This window comes from Terrapene carolina, unplaced genomic scaffold (genome assembly GCF_002925995.2).
Source record: "Terrapene carolina triunguis isolate 2854851 unplaced genomic scaffold, T_m_triunguis-2.0 Scaffold95, whole genome shotgun sequence".
NCBI lineage: Eukaryota > Metazoa > Chordata > Testudines > Emydidae > Terrapene > Terrapene triunguis.
This window is the reverse complement of record NW_020664446.1, coordinates 13,290,772-13,312,027: the sequence shown is the minus strand read 5'-3', so window position 1 is coordinate 13,312,027 and position 21,256 is coordinate 13,290,772. Positions and strand designations below refer to the sequence as shown.

At 42.6% G+C, this 21,256-nt stretch overlaps 1 protein-coding gene across 1 annotated transcript in view; it reads right to left on the bottom strand.

The window, feature by feature from the left end:
* The window catches only part of ATRNL1 (attractin like 1), a 998,829-nt gene that overhangs the window by 402,735 nt on the left and 574,838 nt on the right, over positions 1 to 21,256 (bottom strand). The window contains exon 25 of the mRNA XM_026651053.2: positions 202 to 263. Within this exon, the coding sequence (XP_026506838.1) occupies positions 202 to 263 (62 nt within the window). The remainder of the gene's footprint in view (positions 1 to 201; positions 264 to 21,256) is intronic.

The following is a 21,256-nucleotide window of genomic DNA, read 5'->3' as shown; positions in this document are numbered from 1 at the left end:
TATTATAGCCAAGAGGACAATAACTGTATTTACCCAAAGTACAGAGGTCAGGATCCTCAGCAGTAGTAAATCAGTGTTGGCACACATAAATTAAAGGTTTCCATATAGGGATTTCTTAAGAATTAAGAACTGGCAAATCTAATGCTTTGGTGGAACATAAATTAGTATGGATTCAATTAGACATTAGAAGAAGCAATTTACCTGAAGAAGGTGACAAAGAACTGCACAAGATCCATGATGGTGTTGTGCTGTGAAAAGGCAACCTGCAAATAAAAATAAAATAATTACCACAACATTTTCACAGTCAACAATCCCTTAGAATGTTCTAGAAATAGGTGATTTTTTGACTCCACAGATGATCAGTTTAAAGTGTAATTTCGGCATGGTATGCATACCTGCGCAACATCCACTTACCATAAAGAGAGCTGGGTAAATAACTTCCAAAACAGGTGCTTAAAATGGATCTCTTTATGTCAAGTGCAAAACAATGGAATGCAGTCATCATCTCATATTAAAATTAATGGAAATATACACATAAGAATATAATGTGACATGTATAATACCAGGAACAAACTTTTGAAGATTAATAGACAGTTAATAGACAAATAGATTTGAAGACAATTCCAGAAAAAACCATACAGATTGTTTTTTTTATATTTAACTCAGCAATATTTTAATTATTTTCATTTCCATTTTAGTTAGGATATTGAGAACAGATTTTAAAAGCGACACTCAAAAACATTCTATGCCATTAAACCAAGACATTTTAAAAGTTTTTTTTCCAAGATAAAGCACACTACAACATATTTTTTAAAATAATGTTAATTTAAAAAACAGGTAAATTTGGTGCATAATAAAAACAGATTATTCCAAAACAAACACATATTAACAAACAGTGTTTTAGGTGAGGTTACTTTTTGAAATAAGATGGCCAGAACTTTGTGCAATATTTCAAATCAAGCCCTTCTATTAGATCTATTCATAATGCTAGAATAAATTCCCTCTAACATGTTTTTTTAAATAATTGCACATCATACATCCTATAATTTATTTTTAAATAATGTTAAGAGCTGTGACTAATGTTTTAGAGTTATAGTTGCCAATATCCCATGATCCATCTCTTGTTCAGTGTTTTGTAGTATGTAATTACTGAATTGAGGACATAGTCTATTCTTTATTACTGTTACTGTAGAATTTTCTATAATGAATTGCAAAAGGTGTTTCTCTGACAATGCTCCACCTCTATCCAAGTCATTCTTGTTTCTACTATTTTTCTGCAATAATGGTCTGGTCCTCACTACCCATAAGTCCAAAGAACTTAAATTTTCCTTAAGAGTCAATATATGCACTTTTGATATGATACATCAAGACAATTATTATAGCTTCATCCTAAAAGGTGGTATTGATGTTAATGATTATACTACAAAGGTATTTTTGTGCATTCAACTGTCCAAATGGTTCTCTCACACAGAATCTTGGCTTTCCATTATTCCACATTAAGGTTAGAATGTGACTTCAGCCCTACACAGGAGTGGTGTATTAATTTCCCCATTGGAGGAGTAAACCCAGAAGACATTGTCAGTCGGACAGACTTCTGAAAATTGCAATTCATCTTCTGCTGCTTTTTTCTAAATAATTTGCTGTTGCAAGTATCAGGGGGTAGCCGTGTTAGTCTGTATCCACAAAAACAACAAGGAGTCTGGTGGTATTTTAAAGACTAACAGATTTATTTGGGCATAAGCTTTCGTGGGTAAAAAACCTCACTTCTTCAGATGCATGGAGTGAAAGTTACAGATGCAGGCATTATATAATGACACATGAAGAGAAGGGAGTTCCTCACAAGTGGAGAACCAGTGTTGACAGGGCCAATTCAATCAGGGTAGATGTAGTCCACTCCCAATAATAGATGAGGAGGTGTCAATTCCAGGAGAGGCAACACTGCTTCTGTAATGAGCCAGCCACTCCCAGTCCCTATTCAAGCCCAGATTAATGGTGTTAATGGTGTTGCAGTCAGCCAGCAGCAATTTATGACACTCATCACTCCAGCTCAGCTGCACTGGTCACAGTCAAGGGAGTGTTTATGGAGCCAAGGCTCTATCCTTTACCTGTGTAGTCTAGGTTACTTTCTAGCCCAAACCTTGTTTATCTACAGTACATAGACTTCCTCTGCCTCTCAGATCAAATGCTCAACTCTGGCACTCCATCATTTGCACAGCAGTACTATAATAAGCCTACTGCAATATCAATAATTCTTGGCTCATTCCTTTGTGGACGAACCCTAGGCTAACCATGGGTTTTCAAATATATAGAATAGCATTCCACCGGTTAAACGTTTATTAACTAGGGCTAAGTGATCAATTGCACGATTAAAAAGATCAGTCGCACGATTAATCACACTGTTAAACAATAATAGAATACCATTTATTTAAATATTTTTGGAGGCTTTCTGCATTTTCAAATATATTGATTTCAATTACAACACAATACAAATTGTACAGTGCTCACTTTATATTTATTTTTATTACAAATATTTGCACGATAATAAACAAAGTAAATAGTATTAGATGAATTGAAAAATACAAGTAATGTAGTGCAATCTCTTTACCATGAAAGTTGAATTTACAAACGTAGAATTATGTAAGAAAAAATCTGCATTCAAAAACAAAACAATGTAAAGCTTTAGAGTCTACAAGTCCTCTCAGTCCTACCTCTTGTTCAGCCAATCGCTCAGACAAACAAGTTTGTATACATTTGCAGGAGATAATGCTGCCTGCTTCTTCTTTTTGTCCTGTGAAAGTGAGACAGGTGTTCTCATGGCACTGTTGTAGCTGGCGTCGCAAGATATTTATATGCCAGATGTGCTAAAGATTCATTTGTCCCTTGATACTTCAACCACCATTCCAGAGGACATGCATCCATCCTGATGATGGGTTCTCCTTGATAACGATCCAAAGCAGTGCAGACTGATGCATATTCATTTTCATCATCTGAGTCAGATGCCACTTGCAGAAGATTGATTTTCCTTTTTTGTGGTTCAGGTTTTGTAGTTTCTGCAACAGAGTGTTGTTCTTTTAAGACTTTTGAAAGCATGCTCCACACCTAGTCCCGATCAGATTTTGGAAGGCATTTTAGATTCTTAAACGTTGGGTTGAGTGCTGTAGATATCTTTAGAAATCTCACATTGGCACCTTCTTTGCGTTTTGTCAAGTGCTGTGCAATTGTTCTTAAAATGAACAACATGTGCTGGGTTATCATCTGAGACTGCTATAATATGAAATACATGGCAGAATGCAGGTAAAACAGGGCAGGAGACATACAATTCTCCCCCAAGGAGTTCAGTCACTAAGTAATTAACATTTTTTTTTTAACGAGCATCATCAGCATTGAAGCATGTCCTCTGGAATGGTGGCCAAAGCATGAAGGGGCATACGAGTGTTTAGCATATCTGGCACATAAATACCTTGCAATGCTGGCTACAAAAATGCCATTCGAATGCCTGTTCTCACGTTCAGGTGACATTGTAAATAAGAAGCGGGCAGCATGATCTCCTGTAAATGTAAACAAACTTGTTTCCCTTAGTGATTGGCTGAACAAGAAGTAGGACTGAATGGTCTTATAGACTCTAAAGTTTTACATTGTTTTGTTTTTTAGTTCAATTATGTAACAAAAAAACTACATATGTAAGTTGCACTTTCACGATAAAGAGATTGCGCTACAGTACTTGTATGAGGAGAATTGAAAAATACTATTTCTTTTATCATTTTTACAGTGCAAATATTTGTAATCAAAATAATAATGTAAAGTGAACCCTGTAAACTTTGTATTCTGTGTTGTAATTGAAATCAATACATTTTAAAATGTAGAAAAAAAATCCAAAAATATGTAATAAATTTCACTTGGTATTCTATTGTTTAACAGTGCAAGTAAAACTGCAATTAATTGTGATTAATATTTTGAATCACGATTAATTTTTTTTAGTTAATCGCGTGAGCTAACTGCGATTAATCGACAGGCCTATTATTAACTTAAAAAAAATTGACTTTCGATAGTTCGTGAACAGTTTTCACTTCCCTTCCTTCCTTTCTTCCTTCCTTTTTTCCTCTTATATCTTCTGTAAGTGGATCATTCCAGGCCTGAGTTATCCTATTCCCTATGTGAAGCTTCAAAGAAACGATTTGCTTGGAAATCCCACTTTATCAGCCAGGCCTCCATTTAGTTAGTGGAGGGGACAGTTTAATTTTGTAAGGATCAGGTTGCAAAGGCCTAAGCTTCCTGGAGCAACATGTTCAAATCCCAGGAGTAAGGTGATGAAGGATCCAAGTTCCGCAGTCTGAGAGGGAACTGAGGTGGGTGCATCCTCTTGAGAGATTGCACTTGTGATAAGAGAAACCAAGAAAGGATAGAGAAGAAAATAGAGAGCCACCATGATACAGGATAAATGGGACGCCCGGGCAAGAAATAGGGCTGCTTGTGGGAGAGAAAAGGATTCCACAGGAAACAGATGATTAAAATGAGAGACTGTAGGGACTGAAAGTGAAGACAGACCTAGGGAACCAGATCAACACCTGCCACAAAGTATCACTAAAGATGAAGAATAGCTCTAACTGGAGCGAGTGAGAGAGCTAAGACCTGGGACAGAATGTCCAACAGAGCCTGAGGCTTACCTAGAGAGATAAGGGTCCTCTCTACTCTGATGTCCAGAAACTTTCACAGGTGTGGGAAGGCCTGAGATTGTTACATCAGCAATGTCCAGGTCACCCAAATCAAGATGCTTCCACAGTTTGGACACCAGAACCACTAGCATCTATAGGGAGACCGGTGTGTAGAATGAGAGCCTGAATGACAGTGTGATTAAATTGGTATTTGCTGATAGCTGAAGGATAACAAAAAGAAAGTGCAAATAGCCCATGTAGATGAGCACGTGAGGACTGGCATTTTGCAGATAAATTAAAGAAAGTACATGACCTTGCAAGAGGGACAGGGCAGTACATCATGGGGTTTTCATCTGAAATTTTCATTTACAGCAGTGCAGAAAATATAGCTCAAAATTGAGCCTGAAGTCCCAGTGCAGAGACATGGAAATAATGTGGGAAATAAGTAATTTGAATAAAATCCCTAAATCCTTCCATCCTGGAGAGGCCAGGCAACTGACTCCTTCATCCAGAAGGTTCTGGATTTTTAAGTAGTAGGCCTAGATCTTTGAAGATTCTCAGGGGCAATAGGTCAGAAGAAATTACTAAGAGTAGGAACCTAGCTAGAATTCTATGGATTAATCCTTTGAGAAATTTTTTCACTCACTCATCCTGAATGGATGCGGTCCCAAACCCAGCAAAGTGCTGTAGTCCACCTCCCATTTGAGGAAGAAATGGAGGCTGGAGCTTGGCATGGGGCAGAGGAGGGGACAAGGTAGCTGAAGTTCTTTCTTCTGCGTCTGGAGAAAGAGGAGGAGATAATATTTAGTCCTGCCATGAGTATAAGGGACTGGACCATATGACCTCTTGAGGTCCCTTCCAGTCCTACAATTCTATGATTCTGGGAGATAAACCTTGAAAAGAGGATGAGAGAAGGAGGAAGCTCTTTCTCTGAGAGCCCATTCAAAATAACAGAATTGATTTATTTACTTTTGTGTTTATACATAGATCCACTATGGGCCAAGTCTTGAAATTATCAGATAATTTTACTGAGGCACTCAGATACTGTGGTTATAACCTAGACAGACTGGCAAAATATCCACTGAAGCCAACAGAGTTGTACTTGAACAAGGATTGAATAAAATCTAAGTAAAGACCTGGAGGGTTATTTGGTCCAATGTATAGCGCATCCCAAGAATAAACAATACTTTAATATTACCTTAAATGAAAAGCCAAAAGTTTCCCACAATCAAAAGCTATGTTTAAATGCAGACACTATTCGCTTCAAATGATATTTAATGTTCAAAATAACCCCTGGCTTTTCCAGAAAGAAGAGTTACTCACCTTCTCGTAACTGTTGTTCTTCAAGATGTGTTGCTCATATCCATTCCAATTAGGTGTGCGTGCGCTGCGTGCACAGTCGTCGGAAAGTTTTTCCCCTAGCAGCACCCATTGGGTTGGCTGTGGAGCCCCCTGGAGTGGCATCTCCATAGTGTTCTATATATGACCCTGCCGACCCGGCGCTTCCTCAGTTCCTTCTTGCTGGCTACTCCGACAGAGGGAAAGGTGGGTGGGTTTGAAATGGATATGAGCAACACATTTCGAAGAACAACAGTTATAAGAAGGTGAGTAACTGTTCTTTCTTCTTCGAGTGATTGCTCATATTGATTCCAATTAGGTGATTCCCAAGCCTTACCTAGGCGGTGGGGTCGGAGTTATGGAATTCCTGATTGGATCAAAGCTCTGCCGAAAGCTGCATCATCTCTAGCGTGCTGGACAATGGTGTAATGAGAGGTGAACGTATGTACTGAAGACCAAGTCGCTGCCCTGCAGATTTCTGGAATTGGGACTTGGGCCAGGAATGCCACCGATGAGGCCCGTGCCCTAGTGGAGTGTGCTGTAAGTGTTGGGCTGGAATTTTGGCCAACTTGTAATATGTGCGGATGCAGGACGTGACCCAGAAAGATATTCTTTGCGATGATACCGGGAGTCCTTTCATCTGGTCAGCTACCGCGATGAATGGCTGATTCAACTTTCTGAATGGCTTAGTGCGCTTGATGTAGAAGGCTAGCACCTGCCGAACATCCAGAGAGTGCAGCCTCTGCTCACGGTTACTGGCATGAGGCTTAGGATAGAAAACGGGCAGGACTATGTCTTGACTTGTATGAAAATGTGACACAACCTTAGGAAGGAAGCCCAGGTGAGGCCTAAGTTGCACCTTATCCTTGGGGAAGACTGTGTAAGGTGGGTCAGAGGTGAGGGCCTTTAACTCAGACACCCTCCTTGCTGAGGTAATGGCAACCAGAAAAACTACCTTGCATGATAGATAGAGAAGGGAGCAAGTCACTAGCACCGGGGTGGCCAACCTGAGCCTGAGAAGGAGCCAAAATTTACTAACGTACATTTTCAAAGAGCCACAGTAATACGTGAGCAGCCCCCCATCAGCTCCCTCCCCCTCTCTGCCCCGCTCCCAGTGCCTCCCACCCACCGGCAGCCCCGCCGATCAGCGCCTCCCCCTTCTTCCCCGCACCTCCCGATCAGCAGTTCTGTGGGGTGCAGGAGGCTCTGGGGCAGAGGAAGGAGGAGCGAGGGCATGGCACTGCTCAGGGGAGGGGGCGGAAAGGGGTGGAGTGGGGGCAGGGCCTGTGGCAGAGCCAGGGGTTGAGCAGTGAGCACCCCCCAGCACATTGGAAAGTTGGCACCTGTAGCTCCAGCCCCGGAGTCGGTGCCTATCCAAGGAGCCGCATATTTACTTCTGAAGAGCCACATGTGGCTCTGGAGCCATAGGTGGGTCACCCCTGCGCTTCCAGGTGAATGGAGTGGGCTATGCAGAACTCCCAGAGCCTGAGGGTTTTTCAACACGGGGGAAGGAACGGGCTTCACCCTGCCTGTTGATGTAAAACATGGCAGTGGTGTTGTCCGTCCTCACTGCCATGCAGCCAGGCCCAAAAAGTTTGGCATGCTAGACGTACCGCCCTGAGCTTCTGGATGTTGATATGAAGGGAGAGCTCATCCCCAGACCATAGGCCCTGCATTTGTAGATCTCCCAGATGCTCACTCCAACCCAGAGCTGATGCGTTCGTTACCAGGGACAAGGAGGGCTGGGTACTGTTGAAGGATACTCCTTCGCATATCATCCGAGGGTCAAGCCACCATTGGAAGAACTCAAGTATGTGCTCTGGTACTGTCACTACTAAGTTCAGGTTGTCGCATCCCGGGCGATAGGCCAACCCAAGCCACGCTTGCAGGGGTCTGAGCCTCAGCCTGACATACCGGACCACATAAGTGCAGGCTGCCATGTGGCTGAGGAGACGTAGGCAGCCCCTTGCAGTAATGGTCGGGAATCACCTGAGGCCTTGAATGATGTTCGACATGGCTTGGTATCATGTCTAAGGCAAAAACACTCTTGCCTTCACTGAATCCAGCACTGCTCCGATGAACTCTATTCTCTGGGTCGGACACAGGGTTCACTTATTCATAGAATCATAGAATATCAGGGTTGGAAGGGACCTCAGGAGGTCATCTAGTCCAACCCCCTGCTCAAAGCAGCACCAATTCCCAACTAAATCATCCCAGCCAGGGCTTTGTCAAGCCTGACCTTAAAAACCTCTAAGGAAGGAGATTCCACCACCTCCCTAGGTAACCCATTCCAGTGCTTCACCACCCTCCTGGTGAAAAGGTTTTCCTAATATCCAACCTAAACCTCCCCAAATGCAACTTGAGACCATTACTCCTTGTTCTGTCATCTGCTACCACTGAGAACAGTATAGATCCATACTCTTTGGAACCCCCTTTCAGGTAGTTGAAAGCAGCTATCAAATCCCCCCTCATTCTTCTCTTCTGCACTAAACAATCCCAGTTCCCTCAGCCTCTCCTCATAAGTCCTGTGTTCCAGCCCCCTAATCATTTTTGTTGCCCTCCGCTGGACTTTTTCCAATTTTTTCACATCCTTCTTGTAGTGTGGGGCCCAAAACTGGACACAGTACGCCAGATGAGACCTCACCAATGCCAAATAAAGGGGAATGATCACTTCCCTCGATCTGCTGGCAATGCCCCTAATTATACAGCCCAAAATGCTGTTAGCATTCTTGGGAAAAAGGGCACACTGTCAACTCATATCCAGCTTCTCGTCCACTGTAATCCCTAGGTCCTTTTCTGCAGAACTGCTGCCTAGCCATTCGGTCCCTAGTCCATAGCAGTGCATGGGATTCTTCCTTCCTACGTGCAGGACTCTGCACTTGTCCTTGTTGAACCTCATCAGGTTTCTTTTGGCCCAATCCTCTAATTTGTCTAGGTCCCTCTGTATCCTATCCCCACCCTCCAGCGTATCTACCACTCCTCCCAGTTTAGTGTCATCTGCAAACTTGCTGAGAGTGCAGTCCACGCCATCCTCCAGATCATTAATGAAGATATTGAACAAAACTGGCCCCAGGACTGACCCTTGGGGCACTCCACTTGATACCAGCTGCCAACTAGACATGGAGCCATTGATCACTACCGGTTGAGCCCGATGATCTAGCCAGCTCTCTATCCACCTTATAGTCCATTCATCCAGCCCATACTTCTTAAACTTGCCGGCAAGAATACTGTGGGAGACAGTATCAAAAACTTTGCTAAAGTCAAGGAATAACAAGTCCACTGCTTTCCCCTCATCCACAGAGCCAGTTATCTCCTCATAGAAGGCAATTAGGTTAGTCAGACATGACTTGCCCTTGGTGAATCCATGCTGACTGTTCCTGATCACTTTCCTCTCCTCTAAGTGCTTCAGAATTGATTCCTTGAGGACCTGCTCCATGATTTTTCCAGGGACTGAGGTGAGGCTGACTGGCCTGTAGTTCATGTTGAGGAGGAGGCCCAGTCTCTTGAAAGCAGATCTGACGAACTGGACCTGAGATTCCACCTGCTCCCTGGTGCGCCCCCTGAGCAGCCAGTCATCAAGGTAGGGGTTTATCTGCTCCTGTCTCTTGCGAAGGAAGGCTGCTACAACTGACATGCACTTGGTGAAAACTCGGGGGGCTGTCGACAGACCGAATAGGAGGACCGTGAACTGATAGTGCTTGTGGTCGACCACAAACCTTAGAAATCGCCTGTGCGCGGGGCAAATGGCTATGTGAAAGTACACATCTTTCATGTCGAGGGCCGCGTACCAGTCTCCCAGATTCAGGGAAGGGATAATTGTGCTCAGGGAGACCATACGGAACTTCAACTTCACCATGAATTTGTTGAGTCCTCGCTGATCTAGAATGGGTTGGAGACCCGCCTTTGCCTTGGGGATTAGGAAATAGCAGAAGTAGACTCCTTTGCCCCTTATCTCCTGAGGAAACTCCTCCACCGCTCCTATGGCAAGGAGTGACTCCTGGATAACGAGTTGCTCATGAGAAGGGTCCCTGAAGAGAGATGAGGAAGGGGGGTTGGAGGGAGGGGAGTAGCAGAATTGGAGAGAATATCCCACTCTACTGTGTGACTAACCAAGCGGTCTGATGTTATTTGGGACCAAGCATGGTAGAAGTGGGATAGACGGTTCAGAAAACACGGGGAAGGATCCGGTGCTGAGACAGATTCTCCGTCCACGGGCGCACCTTCAAAATGATTGCTTTGAGCCCGACAAAGGTTTAGTCTGGTCCTGGCCCTGCCAAGACAGACGATGGGAAGGCTCACACCTGCCATTTCTGCCCCTGCATCTGTAGGGATCCTGCCTCGGCCTAGGAGGATATGACCGCTGTTGTTGCGGTTGGGGCTTAAAGAGCTTTCTTTGGGTTGCTGGGGTGTGCATACCCAAGGATTTCATTGTAGCCCTGGAATTCTTTAGGCTATGCTGCCAGGAGTCCGTCTGTTCAGCAAACAGACCCACCCCATCTAAAGGCAGGTCCTGCATAGTTTGTTGAACCTCGGGTGAAAGCCGCGAGGCCTGCACCCATGAGCTATGCCTCATGGCAATTCCTGAGGACAAGTTGCGCGCTGCCGAGTCTGCAGCATCCAGTGAGGCCCGTAAAGAGGTCCGTGGCACTGCCTTGCCCTCCTTGATAATAGCCCCAAACTCCTCTTTGGTCTCTGCTGGTATCAATTCCTTAAACTTCAGCATCGAGTTCCAGGAGTTGAAGTTGTATCTACTCAGGATTACCTGCTGATTGGCAATTCTGAGTTGTAAGTCCCCTGTGGAGTCCAAATAATTCCAGGTGCTTGGCGTCCTTGGACTTAGGCGCTGGGGCTTGCTGTTCCTGCCTCTCCTTCTCATTCACTGCAGCCACCACTAGGGAACAGGGCTGTGTGTGTGTGAAGAGGTATTAGTATGCTTTAGAGGGGACAAAATATTTCCTTTCCACCCCCATGGCGGTTGGAGGGATGGAGGCCGGGGTCTGATAAATGGTCTTTGCATTGGTCTGGATAGTTTTGATGAGTGGTAGAACCACCCTAGATGATCGTTCCGGTGCCAAGGTATCCACCTCGGACTCTACCACCTCCTCGGCCTGCAGGTTCATACTTCGTGCCACCCTGCGCAGGAGTTCCTGGTAGGCACGGCTATCTATAGGGCGAGGCCTGGAGGTGGAGATGCCCGCCACAGCCTCGTCTGGGGAGGAAGATGAGGAGGTTAGAGGGGGAACTGTGTCCTCCTGACCTTCCTGGTCCTCCAGTATCTCCTGTCCTGCCTCTAATCCAGGGTCAGCCACCCAGGGCTGGCGCTTCCACTAGGCGACCCTTGGCGGTTGCCTAGGGCGGCAGGATTTGGGGGGTGGCATTTTGCCATTCTCGGCAGCAATTCGGTGGCGGGGGTCCTTCCGCTCTGCATCTTCGGGGTGCTTTGGCGGCGGGTCCTTCACTCGCTTCGGGACCCGCTGCCGAAGCGCCCCGAAGACACGGAGCAGAAGGACCCCCGCCGCCGAATGCTCTGAGGAGGAGCACTGCCGCCTAGGGCGGCAAAAACCCTGGCGCCGCTCCTGCAGCCACCCAAGGGTCAGGCTCAGGAACAGGGGTGGGTTCCAGAGAAGGTGGTAGGACTGGTAACTCCTCCGCACCCCTCAGGGTGGGATGACTGGCCGCTGCGTCCGGGACCCTTGTCTCAGATGCCACCAAACGGGAACCCCTGGACTGGGTGCCCAGGGCCTGGTGGTACACCCAAGGGGTCCAAAATGACCACTGCGCTGGCCCCTGCCACTGTGCGAGCCATGGTGCCACACCCATGTCTGGTCTGCCCCGTGCCGACTTGCATCAGGCCCGCTATGAATATTTAGACCCCGTTTCCGAGCCTGAAGATGGGGATCTAGACTGCAAGGGCCAGAACGGTGTCGAGCACTGTTGGGCTGGGGAGCAGTGCAGCGAGGCTGGGGAGCAGTGCCGCGACCTGGAATGGTACTGCGACCTGGAGCAGTACGGTGAGCGGGGTCTGCGCGACGACACGGAACGGTGCCAAGACAGACTGTGCCGGGACTGGGACCTGCTGCGTGACAGCGATCGACGCTGCGAACGGGAGCGCTGGTGGGACCTGAAGTGGTGCCGCAAGTCAGACCAGTGCCGCAAGTGCAACCAGTGCTACGAGTCTGATCGGTGCCGTGAGTGTGAATCGAAGTTGGGGAACCACTCCTCCCTCGTTTCTGGTGCCGCTTCTGACCTGGGGAATGGGACCGGTACCGTGGGTCTCGCCCAGAGTCCTTCCACGGCGCCATCTCCGTGACCACTGCTGGGGCACTACGCACCGATGCACTCGGTGCCGGGTCCTGCCGCACTGATGCTGGTTGTGGTCTAAGTGCCACTTCCATAAGGAGCTGCTTCAGTCTAAAGTCCTGCTCCTTTTTTGTTCTCGGGCAAAACCCTTTGCAAATCCTGCATTTCTCTGCCTGATGTGTTTCCCTCACACACTTTAAGCAAGCGTCGGGGGGTCGCCCGTTGGCATAGGCTTGTTGCAGGGCTTGCAGGGTTTGAATCCCTGGGATTTAGGCATGCCCTGAGTCCCCAGGGAGAGCGTGGTCGGGTTGGAAGGGAATCCCCCACTCCCAACAGCGAACTATTAACACTACACTACATTGACTAATAATTAACTAAACTAAGGAAGACAAACACTAAAGTAGATAGAAGCTAGGAAAATGCGGAGAGCTTGGAATTGATATGAGAAATCACTCGAAGAACACCACTTGTTACAAATATCATATTTCAGGGGCTCAACTAATGCAGAGAGACAAAACATAAGCAATTTTCAGCAGAGTTCATCTTAAGTGACACTATTAAAAAGCTATTTGTTGAAGAAGCCTTTACATTTTGCAGAACTGCAATTATTTTCACTTAAAGTGTCAGCATTCATTGAAAGTGTCCCTCATTCCAGAAACAATTATTGTCAAGGAAAACTATTGCAATCAATAACTACACTCCTTCTGATTATAAACGATAGCCACATAAGGTAAATTTTACATCAAATATTTCCAAGAAAGATCAGTGCCTTAATTTCTCTTTTCACACAGCACAGCATATCTGAAAGTAAGCAGATTTACAACTATTCAATGAATTTTATACGACCGTTAACTATTACATCTTTTTTCAAAAGTACAAAGGATAGTCTGTAAGCCACAGCTGGGTTAGATGCGTTTAACAGATGTAGTCATAAAAGAAGTATATACTTCATTATTTTATGCCTTACATCTGTAAAGCTGCCATCAGTGAAACCAGTGTGGACACCCATCCAGGCAACAGATGAAGTGCAAATAAGTTAAACTATACAAACTGCGATGTGCTACTAAAAGAGTTCCTCCTTGCAAACTAATAAAGGTTTACAAAATATTAAAAAACAACATTTGTTTGCCAGTGTAGGGCCTGCTTGGAGATGACCAATATTTCATGACAATGAAGTCATAAGACCAGTAAACACTGAGAGCATATTCCAAATATAGGAGACATGACCTTCCACTGATATCAGTTGTTGTCTTCCAATGCCTAACAGTCAGTGTTAAAAGATGCCTATTCACAATACCCTAATTACATAAACACCGTCATGCTTCTCTTACTAATTTGTAAACAGATCATTCACTTACTACACAGTCTATTTATATTTGAATTTATGAGCAGGTCATCCAGGAATAAGAATAGGAAAAAATAGTCTGTCCCAATGAGCCATAAAATAATTAACAAAATGTGTTTTCTGAAGGAGTATTAGGTCAGATAGGAATGCTCTTGTCCCTTGTCTTGTGATTATATAGGTATGCAAGGAATAATTTTCAATTCCAAATTCCTTCCTTCTAATTTAAAATAAACATATTGTAGGTGAATTGGACTTTTGTTGGTTTGCGTTCTGCAATACATCATGCCCAAACAACATTTAAATTCTCCAAGTTTGTCCAATAAAATCATGAGTGCAATTAATATGGTATATATCACTTCTTACATGCAAAGATCCAAACATGGAACAATCTGATGCTTGAATTGCTTATCTTAACATACCGCCCTCCCCCCCTGAAAAAAATTTAAAGCACCGGGGTTAAATACATTCCTCCATCATTTCTTAGAGACATGAATAAATCTGGGGTAAATAGGGATGAATATATGAGCAACTTTTACCATACTTTGCAGAATGATAAAGTAGAAAGAATACCATGGGTAAATTTTCAGATGTGGCAATAAATAGCATCTCATTTGTGTGTCTGCAGAATTTTATGAATGCAAACATAAGGTTACCCTTTGTGAGTACAGATACATATAAAAAACCATAACACTTATATGTTGGCTTTAAATAATCTAACATATGAAAATGCAAGTGTTAATATTTGCAACAATATAACCCATTTCTCCCAACGTGTTTCTGGATGCAGATGCTAATACTTGATCTTACCATTATTAGATTTTTTTTTAACCAGTATGTACATGAAGTAATGCACATGTAGGTATTTGTATAAGTCATTTTCATTGTGTTACATGTCCCCTCTGGTGGCTAGTCTACAGATATTAATCTGGCATAACTATCAGTTTAAGGAGTTATGGAGTCTTCCTGCATTTATTGAAGTTACTGGCAAAACATCCAGAGACTTCAGTGATGCAAGTTCAGACCCTTACTCTTTTAGTGTTAAAGGCTTTAACTTTTAGTTCTGGAGTTTCCAAGTTCAGTCCCTGGTGATAACTTGTGATGGAGGTCATTACATTTGCAAATGCAAAATGCAGGCAAAATTTATGCATGCACAATTGCGCATGCACACACATGAAGGTTGAAAATACATCCTATTGCATTCACTTGTGACCATCTTATTTAATACATGACTAAATTTAATACATTCTTCCCCTCCTAGCCGGGGCACATCTGCAGCGCAGGGAGTCCCCCTGAACCCTGTCTCCGGCTTTGCTGTTCTGGCCGCCGCGTTTTTTTTTTTTTTTTTTGCTTGGGGCGGCCAGAAAGCCAGAGCCGGCCCTGTTTGTCTTGACTTCCTTTGGAGCATATTGAACTGGTTTGGACTAGCAGGGGCTCAGAAACAGACAAGGACAAAGAAACTCTGACTAGACAAAGAGAGGGTCTCTCCTTCCAGAGGCAAGGCAGTTGTTGGGGAACTGTTCAGAATGACAAACCTCAGCTGGTGCCTATCTGAAGAAGCTAGGCCTGCCTAGGCCAACATCACAGGATGATGGGAATTAGGTAAGTTAAACATGCGTGCAAACTGCTTGTTTCTTTGAAAAATTCTCTTAAATGCTTTGTTCCTACCATTAAAATGAACAATATTTTGGATGTAAGAAGCCTGTCTGGTCATTGTAGACACCACTTTTTCCACAGGCTCCCAGAGTGAAGAGCTGCAGGTGCTAAACTCAGACGTGCTGGGTAAGCAGGGCTGATACACAAGGTACTGTAGTCCAGTACCCAGTCCAGGCCAGGGCTGCCCAGAGGATTCAGGGGGCCTGGGGCAAAGCAATTTCGGAGGCCCCTTCCATAAAAAAAAGTTGCAATACTATAGAATACTATATTCTCGTGGGGGCCCCTGTAGGGCCCAGGGCAAATTGCCCCACTTGCCCTCCCCACTCTCCCCCGGGCGGCCCTGGTCCAGGCATAGGAGGAGGATGTGATTCCACCCCAGGAGAAGTAAAGGCATAAAGCCTGACATTTGAGAAGAGTGAACTCAAAGACCAGAGTGGGGACAGAGGTGCAGCTAGCCCTGCAACAACTGTGACATACTGCTGGCAGCATCTGTGGGACAGTGACAGTGGTGAATTTTCAATAAGTGACAATAGCAGGAAAAGCAAATATTGTAGAGGGAGAAAGCAAGAGAAAAAACTATCCTGTGTTCTTTCCAGGAAGAGAGTAGGAAAAGACAGACAGGAAAAATGAATGATGAACAGCTCAAGAAAGATCAGCTAGTAGAGTTATGCAAATTAAAAAAAGATAAACTCTAAAGAGTTAAACAGCTAACCCTGCAACCATGGCAATGTCTATGAAACTATAAAGTAAAAATGACTACCAATTGCATAGTTATTATTGTTTACTAATATCACACAACTACAAGCAGTGACAACCTCAAGACAGCATTGGTAATGGCCACTGTATATTTGTGTTGTTCATTTCCAAAGCTGTAAACTAAAACTAAAATGTAATTATTCATGTAGTAAAGAGTTGATAAAAAAAAGATTTTGTTATGTCTGTTCCAGACGAGAAAAAGCTGCTGCTAGTGACTGAACTGTGACTACTGCTCCGACCAGCATTACTGATGTGCCACTTGGCATCTTGTCTCTGCCATGCTCAGACACTGGAATGAAGCAACATGATAAAACATGCATTGAGGATTCAACTACTGATATACACCATCTACTTAATTCAAGGAGAAATTTAACTGCTCAGAAATGTAACACTTCTGGGGAAGAGGAAATTGCTTATAGGTTTTTACCTGAAATATTGTTCACCTGACATTCCCTTTTAACTATTTTGCCAAAATTTTTAATCCAAAAATAAGAATATTCTGAGAATGTTGTGTCAGGGAGTTGGGTACAGGTCCCATGTTTTCTGCCCCAACCCTTGTACAGGCATATTTTAGTACAACACAGCAGCTGCTTTAACTTTTGTCAGCCATCAATAGTCCTCGAGGTACATTACACCAGATGAGCAGAGTTGGAGCACAGTGTACGCTGGCTACTTCTATGCTCTGCCCCTAACAGGCCCACCACACCAACAACCAGGGGAAGAGGATGCAGGAACAGGCTATGCTGGCTCTATGGCCACAGGGGACTTCTCCCATGCTGGGGAAATCTTTTGCTGGAGATTTGTGAGCAGTCTCTGCTCCCTTTGCTGTTTCTGAGAAGTGCAAAGGGAGCATAATGGGCCATTGGTGACTTGTTCCAATGGCTCACTGAACTCACTGTTAAAAATGTATGCCTTATTTTCCAGGGTCCTTGCCAACATGCATGTATGATAACTATGTAATATCTTTTATTGGACCAATTTTATGGGTGAAAGAGACAAGCCTTTGAGCTACACAGAGCTCTTCTTCAGGTCTGTGAAAGGAAAAGAGGGGTTAGAGGGTTACAGATTGTTGTAATAAGCCACACATCCAGTATCTTTATTAAGACCATGATTTTAGTGTCTAACAAAGTTATCAATTTAAGCTCCTAGGCTTGTCTTTTGAAGTTGTGCAGGTTTCCCTTGAGGATGAGGACTGAGAGCTCAGATATGGAGTGATCACTTTGTGAAAAATGTTTGACCACAGGTAACTGATGGCCTGGCTCAGATAGCCATCAAAATAGCCAAAATGTTCAAGTAATTTTCAGATACAAAAGCAACTTAAATCTCTGCATCATTTCAAAATAATTCACATTATCCACTAAGTGTAAACCTCTACCTGCTTTGGCTCTGAGGCAATGAACAAATAATATTTTCAACTTGCATTAATTCCATTCTTTCACTGTTAATAAATTAAGAATGAATAAATAAGAAAAACTAAAATAAATATACAGTAAAATTGTAGCAGATGGTCTAATTACTGAGCTTGGGAAGCATATATAATATGATAAGGTTAGACATAACCCAAAGTAAACTGTCTGGAGAGCGCTGATATGGATATTTAAACCCTACAAAATTATTACTTCTTTTGGTATAATCAAAAATTGTAATTGAATTTCTTCCTGGATAAAATTGTTATACACTTCCACAGAGCTACAATGCATGCTCTGTAGCAGAAGTGGGTATTGACAAGAGATGAAGATTAATTCATTTTGGTGTCAATCCTTCATTATCTTTTCCTGAGGAAAAAGTATAACATTATTTTTGACTAAGACAACTTTTGACTACAACAATACAAAAAGAGAACGAAGTGGAAAACGTGAGGGAAGGAAAGAAAATATTTGTGTGCAAGCACATGCAAGTGTTTTTGTGTATAACTTTTTCACCAAGAAGGATGGGTGAAATTTTATTTATTTTTGTCTGGAAATAGGATGTACAATACTTTAGACAGACAATAAATTATAACACCCATTATTTGTAAGGAAGAAAGGAAGTTTGGATGAAGAATTTGCAGAAGAAGGACAAACAATCCAAGTATAGGTTTTAGTTAAAAATAACATTCTGCAATATTTGGTGATTGTGTAAAAACAATCATTGAATCATAGGATATCATAGAATCATAGAATATCAGAGTTGGAAGGGACCTCAGGAGGTCATTTAGTCCAACCCCCTGCTCAAAGCAGGACCAATCCCCAGCTAAATCATCCCAGCCAGGGCTTTGTCAAGCCTGACCTTAAAAACCTCTAAGGAAGATGATTCCACCACCTCCCTAGGTAACCAATTCCAGTGCTTCACCACCCTCCTAGTGAAAAAGTTTGTCCTAATATCCAACCTAAACCTCCTATCTATTACTTTACTAGATAAGAGATAAGTGTACTTAAGAGATAAGTGTACGCTGCCTCTTACATGATTTGTAATTGGAATTGAAGTCCTATTGATAGAAGCCAAAACATATTTTAATTGTTTTCCTTTGACTAAACCCTGATAGTATATGGAAATAGGAGGATACATCTCCAAGAGAATCCTGTATAATCCAAACATGAAATACAGTTTCATATGGAGACTAGAAGTCCTATATAGATTCTAACAAGAGTAGTGGCTTGTGACTGTAGTATCTGAAAGAGAAGTCTGAGGTACTAAATGTTAAAATGGATGTTTCTATATATTAACAAGGATGCTACAGTAAGAAAGAAAAATAATTGTTCTTGACATTTTCAAATGATCAGACAAAAAAATGGACTAAACATTCTGCTGGCATAATTGCATTGGCTTCAGTTGATTTATGCCAGAAGGGAATTTGGCCCAATGGATTATGATGAAGCAGAAACGATTTAGATTCAATGCTAGAAAAATCTTTGTAATGGTAAAATCAACTAGAAAATGAAACATAGTTTCAAGATAATTAGTGGAATCAAAATTGTTTGAAGTCCTCTAGTTAAGATTTGATAAACACCTTCTACATATAGCTCAATGCACAAGGAGATGTACTAAATAATCTAGTGAATGCCCATCCCTTCCGGTCCCAAACAATTCAATAATTCCATAATTCTATTTGAGTATTCAGAAAACATAGAAAGCTGAAAGGCAATCTAGGTCCATCCACTAATAAGATGCATCACACTTGGAGGGATTTTTTTCAAGCTCACAGCATGTCTGTTAAAATTGATTTGCACTTTGTCATCTTAAAGATTCATATATGTGTGTTTACACACACATACAAACATATACTATATATGCAAATAATGTGTAAAAAAAATCACCACGAGTGAAAGACATCAACTACTGGTTTAAAAAGCTGTTTTACAGTGCATAACAACACGATACAGTTTAGCCCAGGGTCCAAAAAAGACAGATTTCATAATATAGACAGAGTATAAAAAAAAATTAAAGCATTGAGTCAAAGTCAATAACAAAGAGAAAGAGAAAGAAATTAAAAGGCATAAGAAAAGGAGAAAAGATATGTTTTAAAAATGAGATTTGAAAAAAAAAAAAAAAGATGGGAAGTCAATGAGGCAGAGACATACAGAATAAGAAGGCTGTTTCGGATAGAAAGCTGAAAGGCTCTCATACCAGCAGCATGTGAAGTAGCAGATTAATCTGTTGCTAGACAAGATACTCAGGTACTTGGGTGATAGGTATGGTATAAAATCTTAGATTAGAGAAATGGACAGACAGATGAATTGAATATAGAAGCAGAGGGGACAGAGACAGAGAAAATCTACGAAGCAGACTGGAGGGAATCCAATGACAGTTTTAAATTTTTAAACTGAGTCCTGATATGAATCAGGAACTAGAAGTATTGTATGATCAGAGTTGATATGACTATGCTTCTTTATCAAACTGAAAATGTGGGAAATTTTCTACTTACTGGAGTTTTATTTATCTGTCTTCAGCTTTCAGCCATTGGATCTTGTTACACTTTTGATAAATGAATAGTTCTCTATGATCAGAAAACTCCCCATATAACTATTTATACATCATGATCAAGTCACCTCTTAAACTTCTCTTTGATTAAGACTCCCAAATCTTTTACTGTAAGGCAGGTTTTCCATACCTCAAAAATATTCTTATAGCTCTTTACTAAATCCTTTCCAATTTTTCAAACTCCTTTTTGAATGATAGACACCAGAAGTGGATACAGTTTTCTAGTAAACGTCTCACTTATGTTGTATATACACGTGAGACCACATCACTATTCCTACTCAATATTCCCCAGCTTATATATCCAAGAATTGTTTTAGCTCTCTTAGCCAAATCACCAGACTGGGAGCTCATGTTCATTTCACCATGACCCTTAAGTCCCTTTCTGAGTCACTGCTATCCCAGTACAGTCCCCATCCTGCAAGTGTAAAATACACTATCGTTGCCACTGTTTCTAGATGTATTATAGTGGGGTAATAGAACCCTATAGTTAAGGTAAATACTAGTTTATTGTTTAACTGCCATGTTTTCTAAGTGCTCTAAAATCTACCTGCTTATTGGATAATCTTGAAAATTGCTGGGCCTTGTGGGGATCTGGGGCATGGGAGTGGCTGAAAGTTGAGGCTGTTTCAGGAAGGAGCTCCTGAGATACAGCCCACTTAAAATAAACCCACCCTACATCAACATTTTACACTTCTTTCCCTCCCCATACCACCGGGGTTCACACAATGTGTCTGTGTCCCTGTGACTGGGGTCCCAATGGGGGCCAGCGGAGGTCACTCAATTAGGGTGAACTGCAAAGAAGGGGGCAGAAAATCCCCAAAGCTGGTGGATATTTCAATACTTAGATTTACCAAGCCAGCATAAAACAGCTTCTTTATTACCTCACTGATTGCCCAGAAGCCCACAACACAGTTCCCTTGAAGTAACCCAGCCTCAGGCCTCCATCCAGGTACCCAAGTCAAAGACAATGGAGATTTCAGAAAAACTTATTTCATCATATAAAAGAAAAGGTTATACCAATCCCAAAAGATTGGACACATTAGCTCCCAGGGTAATGAATATTCCAGATTTTACCCAAATACACACATACAGCCAATTCTTATTAACTAAACTAAAATTTATTAAAAAAAGAAAAGAGAGAGAGTATGGTTAAAAGATCAATATACATATAGACATGAGTTCAATTCTTGACGTTTCATGCAGGAGAAGTCTAAGCCACAAGGACTGAGATCCCAGTTCTGACTGGACCGCC